Below are 17,398 nucleotides of genomic sequence, written 5' to 3'. Positions count from 1 at the left end.
GACAATACTCTGATAGTAATCGCGACTGTTTCAATACAAGTACTTCTGAGAAGCAGCAGCAATGCCTCCACCTTCAGGTAAGAAGAGTCCATGTCGCAAACAAAACATCATGCCGCAAACACATGGGCGACTAGCATGATAGCCACCACCACTCCAAAGCCAAACAAGCTAATACAAATAAAATATCCAGAACAATCCACCGCCGGCACGCCCCTCGCCCCGAGCGTAGAGAAAGCGTACTACCGCAAATGCATCGAGCTCAAACGCCGCCTCAACGAAGTGGAAGCCGCCAACGACGAGGCCAAGATGCGCCGCGTCCGCCTCGATCGCGCCATCATGAAGATGCGCCTGGAACGCGCCTTCCTCCTCGAGCAGCTGAGTAAGCGCATGGAGCCGAATGTGGATGGGAGTGAGGGCAGTGGGGACGAGGGGGTCTTGGCGACGGTGAGTGCTGTTGCCGTTGCGGGTGCGGGTGCGGGTGCTCAGTAAGGATTTTTGTGTGTGTGTGTGTGTGTGTGTGTCCACCTTCCTTTCCTGTCCTTTCCACCTATATTGTCTGGCGGATGCGGATCAAGCTTGACTTTGGCCTTTGCGGGCGTTTGGGATGGCGATGCTGATTGGGAATGTGAGGCAGCCTCCACTCGAGCGGCCGCATCGGGATAAGAGACGGCAGACGAACGAGGAGAGGCCGATGTCGGGGGGTGGTGTGGTACCCATTCTCCAACCTCATCCCTCGTCCCTTGGTCATGCTCATGCGCAACATGTATCGCCGTATGCGCAGCAGATACCCCCTACACAACGAGCGCCCTCGGATCCGCAGAATCTAGGAGCACTAAACCCATCTTATGGCTCGACGTACAGTCCACCACATCAACCAACCGCTCGGCCAACGTCGTCCTATGGTCATCCGTCACACGAGAGTCCCTATCGTGCTCCTGTCGGCATGCCAGGGGCTACCGTGTCTACTCAAATCAACAACATAGATGGTACAACGGAAGAAGCCGCCCCTTCAAGTTTCGACCGCGCTGAGAGTGTTACGGGACAGGCACTCACGGCCGGTCCACGGATCAGAGCAGATAGAAACGGCGAGCGACGGGCGGTGGCAGAGGACAATGTTGAAGTCGATGGCGATGAGCTTGATCCTGGACATGGTAGTTTGGGCGGTGGCGGAACGGGGGGCGATGGGTTCCCCGCCGTGAATCAACAATAAGCTTGCTAATGATGGGGATTGCCTAGCTATAGCGAATTACGAACTTTATGGAATCAAGTAGACCACGATCATGCCTCGACCTCTCTTTCCCTCTCCTGCAGTCAGCATATTCTCGCCTGTCGTCAAACTGCTAGACCGAGCTCGGGTGCACGTATATTCGGGCCAGCGATCAACGCCGCTCTGGCTCGCTGTACGACTGTTACACGACTTTGGGGGGGGTGGGGGGGGGGGACGATATATCCAAAGCTGAGGATGGGCCCGGAGCACGGCAGGCTACAGATTTCCTGACCATGCTTGCAACGGGTCGCTGTCACTGGCACGTTCCCGATCAAGATGGAATTGGAAAGACTGTTTGCGAGGAAAGGCGCAGTAGCCCCTGTCTGTTTCGACTCTCTCCCTCTCTCGCACTCCACCTAACCCACCGTCCTACATCCGACTACACCGGCCCAAGCACATCCCCACTCCCAGCCAAATTACACTGCCGGAACACCCTCACCTCCTCCGGCCGGAAAGAGCCAGTAACACTATGCAGAACCCCGCGATTATTGAAAAGCGCCAGATCCCCTTCCTCCCAATCCACCGCCAACACCAACCCCGGCGCGATTCCCGGTCGTTGCATCCTGTACACTATCCCCCTCACCTCCTTCAAATCCTCCATCACCGTCCCATCAGCCAGATGCAACTTCTCCACCGCCGAAGGGTGGACCTGCAGCGCCAGGTTTCCCGTCACGGGATTTCGCCAGCACATGGGTAGAATCTTCACTTCCTCCTCTTCTATAGGCGGGAGCTCGGAGCGAGGGAGTTCGAGCCCTTCACTCACTAGTCCTAACCCATCACTTCGGGATCGGGCGGCCGACATCCAGATATAGGGGTGTGGCGCATATTGCACTTTCGTCGTGCGGGCGAAGCTCTTATCTTCTTCGCTTAGGAGGTCGTACATCCGATAGGAGGAAACGAAGGCCGTGCTGCCGCGTGAGACTTTCATTTCCTCCCCACTTCCATCATCGTAGCGCAGATTCTGGTATTCGGTCCTCGGAACCCGGACGGCCATCAGGGACGTCACGAGCGGAGGGTGGAGGGCGTAAAGCGCGGCGTCGATGTGCCAGCGGTAGAAGCGCGTGTTCTCTCTATCTTCAGCCTCGGGGATGACATCCTTGTGGAAAGTCTTGTGATGGGGATGTTGGAGGACGATATCCCGCAGTCCCTCAAACTCCGCCACGGCTCCATTCCCTATCACCTGGACCTGAGGCTGGTGCGGGATGGTTTTCAGATCGGGGTGGAGAATGGATTTCTTGGCATCCAGAGTCTTGCCGTGGCCGTAGGAGGTCACGGATGGGTCGAAGAGGCGGGTCAGCTCGTACTGGGCTTTGGGGGAGAGATTTTGTTGGTTCTTGAAGATGAGGACTTGGTTTTCGTAGAGGGCGCGGCGGATGATGTCGAAGTCGAGTTCGGAGATGTTGCCTAGATCCGCGCCTTGCAATTCGGCGCCGAAGTCGATGGTGGAGCCTTTAGGTGGTGTGAGCTTGTGGACGGTAATGCGAGATTTGATGGCCATTTCAGGGGCTTGGATGACTGGCAGTATTGATCTGAAATTGGCAAGTCTGGTGTTTGAGAATGAGCTCGAGCTCTGTGATGATGTGAGTAGGTTTGGGTATTACTATGGCGGACATGAGTCTAGAGATATGCTCTTCCGCATCGCTGGAGCCCGCCGCATGTGAGAGATGTTCCTTATCTCGTGCATCGTGAACTCGTGGGTGGATCTCGGAGAAGTGCTCCACTGGGCTGAAATTTGTCGCGGTCAGCTCCGAAAGCCAGCCAATTCTGGACAGAATCGCACAAATTGCGAAAAGGTTCAGCGACACTGTGATGTAGAACATCCGTACAGGAAAGCAACACAGATATGCGTTCATTCGTAATAAAGCGGTCGAAGGCGGTGTTCCTGTGCCGTGGGTGAAGTGACACCGTGGATGAACCATGTGGCGCATGTGAGAGACACAACAACCAGAGAGAATACGACCCCTTATTTGCATTCCTTGTTGGAGGTAGCTGCCAGATGTGATCTTACATCCGTTCAAATCTGGAGCTGTTGCGCAGGGACGAAACCAGGAGATTGACCTGGTGTCGTTCTGAGGCCACTCAAAGACAGGCCAACGCCTCCTCCCGGAGTGTTCTGGCCATTCCGCCCGGCATTCATAATTATGATGTCTTGACGTAAGCTGTGTGATATCAGTCTCACAGCACCCAGTCGCTTGACTAGGTGTTCAACTCACTAGCATCAATCTTCTTCACCTGCGGCAACGCCAACCTAACTTTATTCCTATACAACACCGGCCCTGACCTCTGCACCGGATTCCCCTCGAAATACACCTCCTCCAACTTCGTCTTATCCTTCAACACCCTTTCAATCTCCTGGAAAGAATCGATCTTGCAATTGCTGGCCCAGAGATCTTCGAGCGCGTGTAGACCTTCGATGCCGGTCAAGGAGGAGATGGGGTTGGTTTGGAAATCGAGGATTTCCAGTTTGGTGGTGTGGGATAGAGGGTTGAGGGAGGTGACTTGGTTGTCGGAGATGTAGAGTTCGGTTAGTTGGGGGAGGGCTTCGATGCCGGTGAGGGTGGTCAGGCGGTTGGCTTGGATGCTGAGGGTGCGGAGGTTTGTGAGTGTGCTCAGACCATTGAGCTCGGTGATTTTATTTTGGCCTAGCCAGAGGCTTGTGAGTTTGACGAGCTTTTCGAGACCTTCGATTGCTCGGATTCGGTTTGCTCCGAGTTCGAGGTATGTCAGTTCTTGCAGCGTTTCCAGGTTCTCAATCTTGGATAGCCGGTTTTGCACAAAGTAGAGGTGGTCTAGCTTTGTCAGGGTGGACAGGTTCTTGATATGCTTGAGCTTATTGTAGCTGAGATCGAGGCTCTTGAGAGTTGTGAACTGCTCCACGCCGTCGGTGTGCTTGATGAGGTTGTCATATAGCTCGAGCTCTTCCAGTCCAGCATTTAGAACATCCGGCAGCTCAATCTTCTGTATGCTATTCTGCCGGAGGCATAAACGTCGTAGTCGAGGGAAGCGGTGGAGCCGTAAGGCAGGTATCGATGTGACGCGGGAGTGTTGGACGTCAAGCTCCTATACCAACAGCAATCAGTGATATGATCTCTTCGTCTCTTGCCTGCTTGGACCATACTTCTATCTCTGGGTCTTCCGAGTCCAGCAGATCTGAAATGGTCAGTCACTTTCTGCTCGTTCAAATTCATGCTCGGTGCTATTTGCTCACCCTCGTCAGCTTCAATCTGGTCTACAGGCGGTGCATCCTCGTCTGAGTAGTCTGGATCGCTCAGTGCCTCTGGGTTGGCGAGTACGGCTTGCTTGTTGACTCTCAGTTTGCCATCCCATCCTGATTTGCTATGCGGTGTTCCTGGCTTTGAGGAAGTGCCGTTGGCGTTGTCAGTACCGTTCGGTGCTCCGTTGAGGTCTGACATGGTTTTGGCTGCTTGCAAAGATGTACGATGGTGATCAGGCAGAGAGCACACTCAACTTATTGGGGTGATACAAGAGGGACACAAAGATGTGTCAGCTGCGATTTGAAGTACAGAGCCAACAGATTTGCCACCGCTGCCGCTGCCGCGTGGGAATCAAGGCTCCAGCATCGTCAGAGTACGGCTGAGATGTCACGTGGGAGCCTGAGACAGTATCAGAAGAGGGACTGCTGGAAATGTATCTCACTCCTGCTGTATACAAAACCAGAATCAAACACGATCACGAGATGCGCATGTGCTTTTGGGGGGGCGGGTCAAGCCACAGCAGAGTAGCCACACCTCGCGCCCTGTTGTTCCCGAACCGTCTGGTCTTGTTTCCGCTGATAAGACTGCACTCAATACCTCACCCGCTGGCCCACGGAGTCGTTGCTTCTGACGGCGACGCTATCGATGTTGAACGGCAGATCAGCACAACCCCATCATACCTGAACTCTGATATCAGACCGCCGCTTCGATAAGACGATGGTTCAGGTAGGTGTAGTAAGTATGGTTTCGACTACAACGAAGCTCTCTTAATCCCACTTCCCCCATACTTCGACCCTCTGTCCGACCCTGCCAGTTCTTGTCCTTTGAGAATGGGGTAGGTTTTATCACCTGGTCAACTGATAGCAAGACATACCACTCGCAAAGATGGCACAATCTTGGCCCGAGCTGGGAACCAAGGAGACCACAGCGCCGAATGCTCTCGAGCTCATCTCGCAACCACTAACACTCCCATGCGGCCTCACCCTCCCAAACCGACTAGTCAAATGTCCCATGCAAGAAACCCAAGCACAAGGACCGTGGTTCGACCCGCCCATGTCAACCTTCAGTAATCTATACGGTCTCTGGGCCCGATCAAGCTACGGACTACTAATCACAGGCCAAGTCCAAATCGACCGCCGTTTCCTCTCCATCGCCGGCGACGTCTGCTGCCACGAACGCTCTCCCGAATCAGCGATCTTTGCATTGTGGAAGGAATGGGCTCAAACGGCCCAAAAGCACGGCACACCCTGTATCGTCCAGCTCGCACACCCGGGTAGGATGTCACCCGCCGGAGCCGGCATCCGACCACCAGACATGCGTGCCCTTTGCGCCAGCGCAGTCCCCGTCGAACTCGGTGACTCCTTCCTCGACAAATGGGCATTGGAAAAGGCCCTCGGTATACCCAAAGCCATGACTGTCGCTGAAATCGACGAGGTAGTCGCCATGTTCATCCGCGGTGCCGAAGTCGCACGCGATGCAGGTTTCGCCGGCTGCCAACTCCACGGCGCTCATGGGTTCCTACTCTCCCAGTTCCTCTCTCCGCGCACGAATTGCCGGACGGACGACTACGGCGGAACAGCTGAGAAACGCATGAAGCTCCTTCAGCGACTAGTCACGGAGATCCGAGCCTTGTGTCCACCACCTTACTGCCTTTCCGTCAAACTGAACAGCGCGGACTACATGGCCGCGGGTCAAGGTCTCCAAATCGAAGAAGGTCTGGAACAAGTCCGATGGTTACGGGAATGTGGCATGGTGGACTTCGTGGAGATCAGCGGCGGCAATGCCGAGCAGAAGAGTGACAGGCTACGGCCAAGTTTCAGTGCGCGATCGGCGGAGAAGGCGCAGGTGATGCGGGAGAGTACGAGGATAAGAGAGGCGTTTTATACCGAGTTTGCGGATCGAGTCATGCAGATGGAGTCGGATGTTCCTGTGCAGCTATCTGGTGGGTTTAGGACGAGGAGGGGGATGGCGGATGCGATTTATAGCCGTTCTTGCGACCTTATCGGCCTTGGCCGCGCAGCTGTGTTGGAGCCGGAACTCCCTCGTAATGTTCTCCTCAACCCTTCCTACGACGACGAAGGAGCATTGGCGAGGAGTCATCAGATCCGTGGGCAGTGGTTCGCTAGGATGATCCCTATCAAGATTGTAGGTGGAGGGCTTCCCATTCAGTTCTTCTATCATAATATGAGGAGGTTGGAGAGGGGTCTCAGTAGTGATCCGGATATTAGTATACTGGGTGTACTGTTTGCTAGTTCTTGGGAGACCTTATTGAGTGGGTTTGGGCAGACTATGCAGAGGGTTATTGCTAGCATTGGTGGGTCGAGGGTGAAGACTGAGTGAGGTGTGAGAAGGGTGGCAATGACTGAAGACAGCTCAGTTGACGCCTGCTCTCAAGGTCCCAGCATCGCGAGGAGCTAAAAATGAAGCTTTCCCTCCCCTGTCAGGTAAATCTACAGCAATCTCTGCCAGCTAGTGAACGACTACCTCGGACTACTCCATCCATCAACGCGACAATCGAAGAACATGTCATCAGATGAAGAGCTGATATCTAACGCCATTGCGGACACACACAAGGCATCGGACAGAGCCATCCAAGAGCGGCAGGACAAAGGGCTTGAGGCTCTGCGAAACAAACATGGAGAAGAGGAGCGCCAGCTGAGCGACCAGCATCAAAGCACAACTAAGGCGGTAAGCCAGGAGCTGTCCGAACGACCAGAATTCTGGACAGACGAGACGCGAGCAGCCATTGCTTGTACCATTTCCCGAATGAGGGCAGATACCGAGACGCGCACATCGCAGCTTTTGGCGGAGAATCTGCGACTACGTGAGCTTAACGAGAGTCTGAATACGACGATAGAGCAGCAAAAGATTGAACTTGCAGAGACCGCCGACAGATGCAAGAGGTACGAGGCAGCTGAGAGGAGCCAAACCAGAGCAGCCTGCCAGATCAGCGACCCGCATAAAACCCTGGACGAAGCACAAAAGCGCGCCCTTGCCGTTAGCGTTGATGCTCTAATGAATGATACCGGCTCCAATTGCTTCCGCGATTTCGACGACCCACGGCACATGAACCTTGCTGCGGTGGCTCGCAAGCTGCAAGCTGGCGACTATGCCACCTTCGGTGAGCATATGGCTAATATCAAGCATGTCCGCAACCGCATTTGCAGAATGAGGCCTGGAAGCCGAGCGTCGACGATGCTGGCAAAGGAAGATGGCTGATAAGTTCAAAGACATAATTGCGGATGTCCGAAAGCTGCTTCCTTCAAACAGTTTTGCAGAGTCCAGGAAGCGCCCTGCTGAAAGTTCCAAGGAGCGGGACTCGACAGAGCGTGCGAGAAAGTTGGCGAAGCATTAGCATTGAGGTTGTTACTGAACGCGAGACAGCTTCACTGATCCCATAGTGGCCCTTCAGCGCAGTTGGCTTTCCACGAGTAGGAAAGCAGAAGAAACAGAGAAATGGCGATTTATGTTCATGAAACCAACGCCTAATCGAGCTGTACGTGTTAGCTCTTCAAAACATCTTCACATGCAAGCTTCACTTTCTCCTGTTTACATCACCTGACTTGTGTACTTGCCTAGAGCTTTATCTCAGAAAGGTATTATCACGATTGTACATACTGCCCGCTTTACACTTCTCACTTCTCACACCATGACCCTCACATCCTCACCCTAAGTGGCAATATCGCCATCCCAATCGACCTGGTAGACGTCGTACACCAGATACCCGAGTAGCATCAACTAAACTACGGTGTCCAACCAGGCGACCATCATGCACAAGTACAACGACCTGAAAGCTCAAGCCGTGGCGGCGGCGGCTCGCGATGCGATGATCCGCAAGCGTGAAGAAGCACGTCGTATGGAGCTCGAGGCACTTAGTGTCAAGCATGCGAAGGAGGTTTACGAGGTCGAGCAGAAGCATGACGACATCATCGCAGCACTGCAGCAGGAACTCGACAGGGGCCCCGAGGCCTTGATTGAGCTCCATGAGATGGCCATGAGCGCCCTCGCTGAAGCTATGAGCGGCGATCCGGTCATCGAAAGACAGGCACCGACAAGTGGGAAGCGTGACCGAGCCAAGGTGGACGAGGAAGGGGCGAGCCAGCCTCATTATGGCAAGAGCGGCCTGTCGAACGACACCAACAAGAATACCGAAACCAGCAAGACTGATTCAACACCCGCCAAGAAACGCCAAAGACGTGCAGGCGATGCCGACTCCAACGATATGTCGTTCTGTCGTCAACTCCTGGACAAGATCACAGGTCCACGGTACCGCAACATCGCAAGCGTCTTCCTGGAGCCAGTCAATCCCATCGAACTCGACATCCCGACGTATTTCAAAGTCATCGAGCATTCGATGGATCTCTCCACGATTGGTTTCAAGCTGAGCAATGGGGATTATCACAGCCCCAGAGCCTTCAAAGTCGACCTTGATCTCATGGTTCAGAATAGTCTCCTGTTTAACCCACGCAGCCACCCGGTTCACGGAATGGGCATGGATCTGTCGAATGTGGTGGACTTCATGTGGTCGACAGGTACTACTCCAGATGAGGTGGAGGGTGTTGAGTGCGTGCATGTTGAGAAGATCGTCAAACATAGGTTTGACAGAAGTGGTGAGCTATCGTGTCTGGTCAAGTGGCTTGGCTACGATGATCAAGAGGATCAGACCTGGGAGCCAGTACGCAATTTGTGAGTTCGTTGATGACCATACATATCGGTTCGAAGCTGACCCGTGACAGGGGGAATTCGAAAGAGTTACGGATGTACTTCAAAAAGATTGGCGGAGTGCCTGCGCCTAACACCGAGCGCGATAAGAAGTAGGGCCGCAAACAGACGAGACGTGCACTCTGGGGATTGGAAGCCTGGAGCCAGCCTTGCGCAGTCTAAGGGGAGAAGCGGGAGAAGCGGCAACGTATGCAGAGGATCGGCCGCGGAGACGAAGCAGATTCACGGGCTTTCTGGCTCGGTCAATTATTGGCCTCTTCGAGACTGTTCCACAGATCGCCAATGTAGTTATCGGGTCGAGTGCCAGAGGCATACTCCTCATCCCAGTTCATCAAGATATCTCTAACAATCTCGATGCCCGCCAGGTAAATGTTCTGCAAAGCAGGCACAAATCCTTCCCAGCCTGTATTGACCAGGTGATCGTACTCTGTCCGACCCGGTGGTGCTCGAGCAAAGTCAGAGGCAGTCCTCATTAAGATGATCCTCGAGAAGTCTAGTCGTTCAGCTACGGCGCCGCGCAGCAGTGCTTCCAGAGTGGCATTGTCTTCTTGTTGAGTAGTACAAGGTTCAGCCGATCCGTTGGTCAGAAGCTTGACATAGCCAGCAAATGCGTCGCCTAGCACTGAGCCAGACCACCAATTATTGCTAGTCATTGTATCGCATGCTAGGACTGTGGGTGGCTCATTCGCAGGAGCGTCGAGGTAGCCGGCACGCTTCTTCATTGCTGCCGTGGTATCGTTGAGCACAGCTCGATGAGCAATCTGTACTGCGCGCATACGTAGACGATCATTCAGCTCGAAGACCTCCGTGCCGTACAGCACGCCAGGATACTCATCAGGTCGGTGCGACTTCTGCGGCACAAAGCCTGTAGGGAAGTCTGGAGGGATCTGCGACTCGGAGAATAAATACTGCAGATCCAGCTGCACAGCATATCGGGCGAAGGTGACTGAACTTATGGTACCCATATGTGGATTTATGCCACCTATGCCGGCCAACAAGAAGTATGTTGAGGTGAGATCGAAGCAGTCGGACATCCACAATGCCATTGCACTTGCTGCGGCGTGAATTTCACCCATGTCGGTCGTCAGATGACATACTTGAGCGTCAGCTGTGCAATGGACTTGTTGGAAGCGTGGCGAGAGGCCTGGGATAGTGATGTTGAGAGCGTACAGATCAAGATCGGGGTCATTGTGCCAGACCACAGTCTCTCGTGCGAACTACAACTACAGTGTCAGGATGGCGTCCACTGGGTGCTGATGATATTACGCACATAACTGAAGATCATGATTCTGGGACTGTAAGTCAAGCGGCAGCTGAGCTTGTGTCGGCTCGATCGGTGTGGTAATCTATGCTCAGGGAGAACTTGCTGCGTCTGGTCTGGTGTGCTTTGTAGGTCCCTGCCTTGGACCAGACATGGTAACAGTGATAGGGAACAGGAGAGCCAGCAGATGCTGTTCAGCCAGGTGCTGGCCATGCGAAATTGCTGATACGGCTGTCACTAGTCGAGACAGTCTCTTGGCCAAGGCACTCTTGACGGGCTGCGCATCCAAAGATTAGCGTTCGAGAGAGCTGAAGTCGTCTTTGCCTCCAACGGCCTGGTTTGCTTTCCAGAACTGAGTCATTTGGTAGAAGATGATTCGATCGGATCGATTGATGAAGGAACGGCACGCGCCATACGACCCACCTTGGCCCAGCAGTTAGTGTCTTCGCTCCACAGTTGCCCTCTCTCGCAGACTAGAGTATAGGTTGTCACATCAGCTTCTCTCTTGTAGAAGGACAGAGATCAAGCAGAAGCCGAGGCTGAGGTGAATACTACGACTGTTACACAATCAGAATGGAGCCGCAACGCACGGGCTTCAGGCAGATCGCGTCGCCTTTCACGCGACAGCTTCACTTCGAAGAGTGACCTGTCTCACTGTGCTGCAACTACTTTCTTTCATGCTGTATCGCACGGTAAACTCTCCTTGACAAGACTCTATTTCTCCACGATCCCTTCTCTCTGACCGAGCAGCTCGGACACGACACCACTCACACCAATAGCCAAAACCCTTGCAAACCAACACAGCCTTGCGATGAAGCTCGAGGCGATTGAGGGACTCACGGTGAGCATACGCAGCAACCACAACAACCTGGACGAGTACGAGGACGATTCCGATGAGTTGTACGTGCCGTCCATCGGTCGCAAATATGTACAAGCAGGCTCCGGCGATGCCTTCAAAGTGCACTGCAAATTCAAGAAGAAGCACCTGATCTCGCCCGACAAGCGTGATGAGATCAACTGCTGTGTGTATCTCGATGGACAGTATGCGGCCGGCTCAATCATCAGGCACAACACGCACGCCCATGACTACACCCATGATACCGAGGGTGTGCATGAGCAGAGTGCTGGGGACACCTTCTTCAGGCCGTTCACTTTCTCAGCTCTCGCCACGGGTATGGCGCACACTTACTATAGTCTATCAATTCCCTGCTGACTTTATCATCTTAGATGATCGCCCTGCGAATGACAGCAACTTTAAGGCGATGAAGAAGCTAGGCGAGATCAAGGTCACCTGTACCTGGATGCGCACTACTTCCGCCCCTCGACCAGTACCCGTACACCATGGCTACAAGTCTGTCGTCGACGGAAGTGTTCCAGAGAAGTGCCTGAAGGGTAGAGCCATCTCGCAATCAGCAGGGTGAATATTAGTGCCTATCTCGCATGAAGGAGAGACTGCTAATTAGGCCTAGCTTGGGAGCTGCACGTCCAGCTGCGGCTCGAACTGAGGTTTCTGTCGAACACCCTTACGGCAAGAACCCGTTCGCTACCTTCATCTTCAAGTATCGGTCGAGACGTAAGCTAACGTGGCGTCTACACGGGTGCCGTAGCACGTACTAATCATTCTTCTAGACGACCTACAGATTGAAGGCATCATTCCTCGCAGCCCATCACCAGTGCCACTCGAGGAGCGCGATCCGGATAGTCTGTCCGCCGAAGAGGCACGTGAACTCGTCCGTCGTATGCGAGAGCGCGAACATGACATGGCTAAGGTCAAGCGCGAGAAGCGTCGTTATTCGCCGACAGTGATTCGCGATGGGGAGGATGGCGAAGATGACGACGACGTGACCATCGAGGCAGAAGGCCATCGACGCAAGCGCAATCGCGTGTCTACCGACTCTGGCGTTGACATTGTTGACCTGACTGATCTGTGAAGATTGGCTCGGTTGTGAGAATACGAATTTGATTGACGTCCTGGTCGTTCAGCAATGGCGTTCTGGTCCGGCGGCCACCAGGGAGGGTACTGCAAGGAGGCACAGCACCACGGCATGATACAGGGCGCAGCATTGTTTATGATACCCATATCGCGTTCGAATACACATTGCAATTGTCATCATGCATCTATCAGTCACTCTTCACGTGAAAGGCCAAGCGCATTCGCCCAGCTCCCCCGCGTCAGCCCTCCATGCATCTCAACGTGCCAAACCTTCCTCGTTCATGTCAATAACGTATTGTTGGGACCGACTTCCCTACGTAAGCCGATGAATTACCATGCAACACTGCGAGAGGTAGGCTATTGATTCCATCCTTCACTCACATCGTCGCTATTATATCAGACACCCTTTTTCGTATGGCGACGCCGTCGCAGCAAGATCAGACCACGCCTAGCTCGCACGCTAACGGACACATTCGCGATAATGAGATGACAGACTCAGTCAATGGCAGTCCCCCCGAACATCTGCAGCAGCAGCAGCAGCAGGAGCAGGAAGAGGCCAGGAGCAATAAGCAAGGCTCAAACAAATACAAGCACACCTTTGCCGTGCACGCGACCAGCCGCCCCTCATGCCTCAGCTCCGACACCTCCACCCTCCCCTCCTTCTTCGGCTTCCGCAACCTCGTAGGCGTCGTCCTCGTAGCCTCAAATCTCCGGCTCATGATCGAGAACTTCAAGAAATACGGTCTCCTCGTCACTCTCTCCGGTTCACGTATCGATCCGGATGACTGGCGGAACTTCTGGATACTATACCTCCTCACACCTGTCTTCCTCTTGATCGCGTACCTTATCGAGGCAGCAGCAGTACGGTACGCGAAGAATAAAGTAGGGGAGAGGAAAAGAGCAGAGGAGAAACATGATGTTCAAGCTGCCGAGAAGCAGAAAAAGTATCTATTCTCTACGTGGAGGGTGATAGCTTTCGCGCATGGGTTCAATGCTACCGTTATGCTGGTTATATCGACGTATGTGGTATACTACCACGTCCACAACCCCGGTCTAGCAGCATTCGCGGAGCTACATGCAGTTATCGTGTGGTTGAAGGTCTGCTCCTATGCGTTCACAAACAGGGACATGAGGCACGCCTACGTTAACGCTGAGCCTGACGTCACAGCAGTCCTGCCTGCATTATACAAGAACTGCGCATACCCGAACAACATCACACTGAAGAATCTGAGCTACTTCTGGTGGGCACCGACATTGGTCTACCAGCCAGTATACCCGATGACAGACCGCAGGCGCTGGGACTTCATCGCCAAACGCTTCTGCGAGTTCTTCATCCTCTCCATCGTCATCTGGCTAGCTTGCGCTCAGTACGCCGTCCCTCTTCTTGAGAATAGTCTAGATGTCATCTCCGATCTTAATCTGATCGGGATTCTGGAGCGTGTCCTTAAGCTAAGCACCATCAGCCTCGTCTGCTGGCTCGCAGGCCTCTTCGCACTATTCCAAAGCTTTCTCAATCTGCTCGCTGAGATCCTTCGGTTTGGGGACAGGGAGTTCTATGGCGATTGGTGGAACAGTTCAGATCTGCGCAGCTACTGGACCAGCTGGAATAAACCTGTCACGCATTTCATGAAGAGACATATCTATGCACCGATGGTCGGGAGAGGAGTGCCGCCGGTTGTGGCGCAGATTATTACTTTCTTGTTCAGTGGGATGCTGCATGAATTACTCGTGGGCGTGCCTACGCACAATATCCTCGGCGTCGCGTTTCTAGGCATGGTCGTCCAGATCCCGTTGATTTGGTTGACCGATCCACTTGGGAAGATGACGAGTTCGAATGGGAAGCTGGCCGGCAACCTCATATTCTGGATGACGGTAAGCATTCGATTCATATCTTACTTCAATCCTCGCTGATAGGTTTCACAGTTCTGCTTCCTTGGCCAGCCGTTCGCAGCCATCATATATTTCTTCGCATGGCAGGCGAAGTTTGGTAGTAATAACAGACCAGAATGGCCACTGGGTCTGGGCGATGTCAAGATATAGATTACTTCGATAAGCATATGCGTCTTTCGCTGGTGGCCGGGCCGTGGCTGCATGGGCCGCGCATGTCGTTTTAGGTACTTTATAAAATGTCCATACGATCAGGCGCTATCGGGTGCCCTCAATTAACCATCTTGCTGTATCATCTCGTGGATCCACCTCGTGCTCGTATACGCCGATGTATTTAGGCCCGCCGGACCGTATCGCTCGCTTATTGCACAGCACCTGATGCAGGGTCTTTCGTGAGACGTAGAGAGTCATGAGGTTGTGCTGAGTAGGAAGTTCATGAGACGCTGCATGTGAATGACACAAGAAAAATTTGACGTGAGCTAGCGTACCGAGATCTTGTGCCCAATCGCTTTGCATTGCAGCCGCGCTAGTATTCCTCCTTGAGCTGTACCTCTGGCTGAGAAGCACTCCCATCTATTTCATTGCTGACGTTGGTCCATTTATGCTTCGTATATCTCGTGAGTGCTTTACCAATGTACCTGACTGGAATCCATTGGACACTCCCTCGCCGCTTCCGAGTCGTTACCAGGCCAAAGGAATAATACAAGTGGCGTATCGTAAAGGAAGACTCACGCGACCTACCACTGGATATTGGCCGATTATATCCGCGTTCCAACAGCCTCTTGGTGTAGGATAAGCCTCCACCGGACGCCGTATAGACTTTCTCATCATGGATGGTGGCGGTCATGGCGACCATGGCCACGAGAGAAGAGGCCGGCCAAATCGGCGCAATGCCACTGACATCGGCACGACATACGCACGCTGGATGCAGAATCGCCGACAAGCGGGAAAATTAAAACGTGGAGCTGAGGCCGAGCGACCCAGTACTTCTTATGTTGTAGACATGCTTCCGCCAGCTGCGCACAGAGGTGAAGCAGTCGACAGCATACCCGCGAAACACCTGCACTCATCGCTCAATAAGGTGCGGCAACCAGTCAATGTCGTCAAATGGACGCCCGAAGGACGGAGACTGCTTACAGGATCCACGAGTGGCGAGTTCACACTATGGAATGGCACAGGCTTCAACTTCGAAACCATCATGCAGGCACACGATAGTGCTATACGAGCGATACGATACTCACACAACGACGAGTTCATCCTCTCAGCCGATCAAGAGGGTCTTGTTAAGTACTGGCAGACGAACTTCAATAATCTTCAAACCATCGAAGCACACGACGATGCCGCGGTCCGAGACGTGGCGTTTGCACCAACCGATGAGAAATTCGTGACCGCTGGTGATGACACAACACTGAAAATCTGGGACTTCTCGAGAGCTACTATGGACTCGACGCTGTCTGGCCATCAATGGGACGTGAAGTGTGCCGACTGGCATCCGACAAAAGGCTTGATCGCCTCTGGCTCGAAAGATCACACAGTCAGACTTTGGGATCCGAGGACTGGACGATCACTGACCACACTTCATGGCCATAAGAATACACTTACGATGACGAGATTCGAACCGACAAATGGAATGCTCTTGGCGTCCTGTGCTCGCGAGCAGAATGCGCGAGTATTTGATCTGAGAATGATGAGAGATGTGTTTTTACTCAAAGGAAACGACAAGGAAGTCAGCTCGCTCGCATGGCACCCCATCCATTCCTCACTGCTTTCGACTGGTGGCAACGATGGCGCAATGATGCATTATCTTCTCGATGAGCAGAATCCGCCGGCTGGATCAGCGCCCACAATTTCACCATATGATGCACCGAATCCTGCTGATGCGCCCACACAGACCATATACCCTTCTCACAGGACTACACATGCACATGAGTACGCTATCTGGAGCATGGACTGGCATCCATTGGGCCACGTCCTGGCATCTGGTTCAAATGACAGGGCTACACGATTCTGGACGAGACCTCGACCAGGCGATGACAGCTATGTCAACGACCGATGGCACATTGGGCAGGACGCTGCCGAAGCGCAAGGAACGTGGCGGAAAGCGGAGGCGCAGAGACAGCAACAGGAGGATGAGGCGGAAGATGAGGAGGATGCTTTGGCCGACCAGCAAATGCCTGTCAAGGGATTCTTGCCGGGCCTCCCAGGTCTATCAGGGTTACCGGGCTTGAGTAAGCCATCTTTCCCAGATGGTACGAGTACAGGTGGTGCTCAACCCATCAGCTTACCTAGCCTACCACTTCCACCGCTCAATGGTCAGGCGCCGCCACCACTACCACCAGGTATGGATCTCGAAGCGTTGAAACAAGCATTCGGCGGGAGTCTACCATTCCCTCCACCTGCAGCTAGTGGGACACTACCACCATTCCCCGGCTTCGCGAATGGTGCTATGCCATCTCTTCCTCCTGGCTTTGTCCCACCTCCAGGCTTCCCAATGCCGCCTTTACCAGGTATGAGTCCACCGCCGCTAGCGGATGGAGCGAGTGTGGGAGCTGCTGGCGGGCGAAGACGAGCACCACTACCGAGTCAGCAGGAGAGTTTGCAGCATGAGATGAGTCGGGGGAGGTTCAGGACTGCGAGATAAGACTGGCCAATCTTGGCGCTCCTACTCGAGCGGAGATACCATGAGTCTGCTGTTGCAACTTTTCTTACTGGTGGTTATGGCTACATGTACGATGGAGTAGGGAAGCGGTGAGTATAACGTTACTTGTTGAAGGATACCACAACGTGGTCCCACCGCCAATTTCCCTAGGATACAACACTGAAGCCATACTTCCCACCTTCATAGTCTCGAGGAATGCTCGGGATATATAGCCATTGTATCTCTAGTGACCCTTTCGAGTAACAGGCTTTACTTCGCCTCGGCACATCTATCTCCGCATATATATCGTCCACAATTTGAGGTATTCTGCGGGGATTTAGCTCGAGCTGTTACGATCAGCAATCTATAGCCGTGGTAGTCGTAGGCTTGTACCCACCTCTTCTCAAGCCTTCATTGTTGAACCTCACGGATTGGCTGTTTGAGGAGACTCGTTCGTGAACCAGGAAATATACTC

The 17,398-nt window shown here is 53.5% G+C and overlaps 9 protein-coding genes across 9 annotated transcripts; 6 read left to right on the top strand and 3 right to left on the bottom strand.

Annotated features, from left to right (window-relative positions):
• Positions 1-61: 61 nt before the first annotated feature.
• Positions 62-1,210, top strand: LTS14_007083 (uncharacterized protein; the record flags this gene model as incomplete). The annotated part of the gene is made up of 3 exons (XM_064839775.1): positions 62-77; positions 191-444; positions 635-1,210. 3 exons carry the CDS (start codon positions 62-64, stop codon positions 1,208-1,210), a joined length of 846 nt encoding a protein of 281 aa, XP_064692534.1.
• Positions 1,211-1,646: 436 nt separating this feature from the next.
• Positions 1,647-3,087, bottom strand: LTS14_007082 (uncharacterized protein; the record flags this gene model as incomplete). The annotated part of the gene is made up of 2 exons (XM_064839774.1): positions 1,647-2,837; positions 2,869-3,087. 2 exons carry the CDS (start codon positions 3,085-3,087, stop codon positions 1,647-1,649), a joined length of 1,410 nt encoding a protein of 469 aa, XP_064692533.1.
• A 319-nt stretch (positions 3,088-3,406) lies between these two features.
• sds22 (protein phosphatase regulatory subunit Sds22) lies at positions 3,407-4,680 on the bottom strand (the record flags this gene model as incomplete). Its single annotated transcript, XM_064839773.1, has 4 exons — positions 3,407-3,426; positions 3,481-4,327; positions 4,386-4,417; positions 4,476-4,680. 4 exons carry the CDS (start codon positions 4,678-4,680, stop codon positions 3,407-3,409), a joined length of 1,104 nt encoding a protein of 367 aa, XP_064692532.1.
• Positions 4,681-5,367: 687 nt separating this feature from the next.
• Positions 5,368-7,701, top strand: LTS14_007080 (uncharacterized protein; the record flags this gene model as incomplete). The annotated part of the gene is made up of 2 exons (XM_064839772.1): positions 5,368-6,627; positions 6,952-7,701. 2 exons carry the CDS (start codon positions 5,368-5,370, stop codon positions 7,699-7,701), a joined length of 2,010 nt encoding a protein of 669 aa, XP_064692531.1.
• Positions 7,702-8,251: 550 nt separating this feature from the next.
• BDF1_2 (transcription initiation at TATA-containing promoter protein) lies at positions 8,252-9,300 on the top strand (the record flags this gene model as incomplete). The annotated part of the gene is made up of 2 exons (XM_064839771.1): positions 8,252-9,168; positions 9,219-9,300. The coding sequence occupies 2 exons, from the start codon at positions 8,252-8,254 to the stop codon at positions 9,298-9,300; spliced, it is 999 nt and encodes a 332-aa protein (XP_064692530.1).
• A 146-nt stretch (positions 9,301-9,446) lies between these two features.
• Positions 9,447-10,489, bottom strand: LTS14_007078 (uncharacterized protein; the record flags this gene model as incomplete). Its single annotated transcript, XM_064839770.1, has 2 exons — positions 9,447-10,421; positions 10,475-10,489. 2 exons carry the CDS (start codon positions 10,487-10,489, stop codon positions 9,447-9,449), a joined length of 990 nt encoding a protein of 329 aa, XP_064692529.1.
• A 787-nt stretch (positions 10,490-11,276) lies between these two features.
• LTS14_007077 (uncharacterized protein) lies at positions 11,277-12,396 on the top strand (the record flags this gene model as incomplete). Its single annotated transcript, XM_064839769.1, has 4 exons — positions 11,277-11,637; positions 11,693-11,882; positions 11,935-12,038; positions 12,095-12,396. 4 exons carry the CDS (start codon positions 11,277-11,279, stop codon positions 12,394-12,396), a joined length of 957 nt encoding a protein of 318 aa, XP_064692528.1.
• Positions 12,397-12,812: 416 nt separating this feature from the next.
• Positions 12,813-14,438, top strand: LTS14_007076 (uncharacterized protein; the record flags this gene model as incomplete). Its single annotated transcript, XM_064839768.1, has 2 exons — positions 12,813-14,270; positions 14,322-14,438. The coding sequence occupies 2 exons, from the start codon at positions 12,813-12,815 to the stop codon at positions 14,436-14,438; spliced, it is 1,575 nt and encodes a 524-aa protein (XP_064692527.1).
• Positions 14,439-15,114: 676 nt separating this feature from the next.
• Positions 15,115-16,926, top strand: PFS2_1 (pre-mRNA cleavage and polyadenylation factor (CPF) complex subunit; the record flags this gene model as incomplete). Its single annotated transcript, XM_064839767.1, has 1 exon — positions 15,115-16,926. One exon carries the CDS (start codon positions 15,115-15,117, stop codon positions 16,924-16,926), a length of 1,812 nt encoding a protein of 603 aa, XP_064692526.1.
• Between the last annotated feature and the right edge of the window lie 472 nt (positions 16,927-17,398).

Source organism: Recurvomyces mirabilis, assembly GCF_035927965.1.
Source record: "Recurvomyces mirabilis strain CCFEE 5264 chromosome Unknown scaffold_19, whole genome shotgun sequence".
NCBI lineage: Eukaryota > Fungi > Ascomycota > Dothideomycetes > Mycosphaerellales > Teratosphaeriaceae > Recurvomyces > Recurvomyces mirabilis.
The sequence above is the reverse complement of the archived record's forward strand: the minus strand, read 5'-3'. Positions and strand labels throughout refer to the sequence as shown.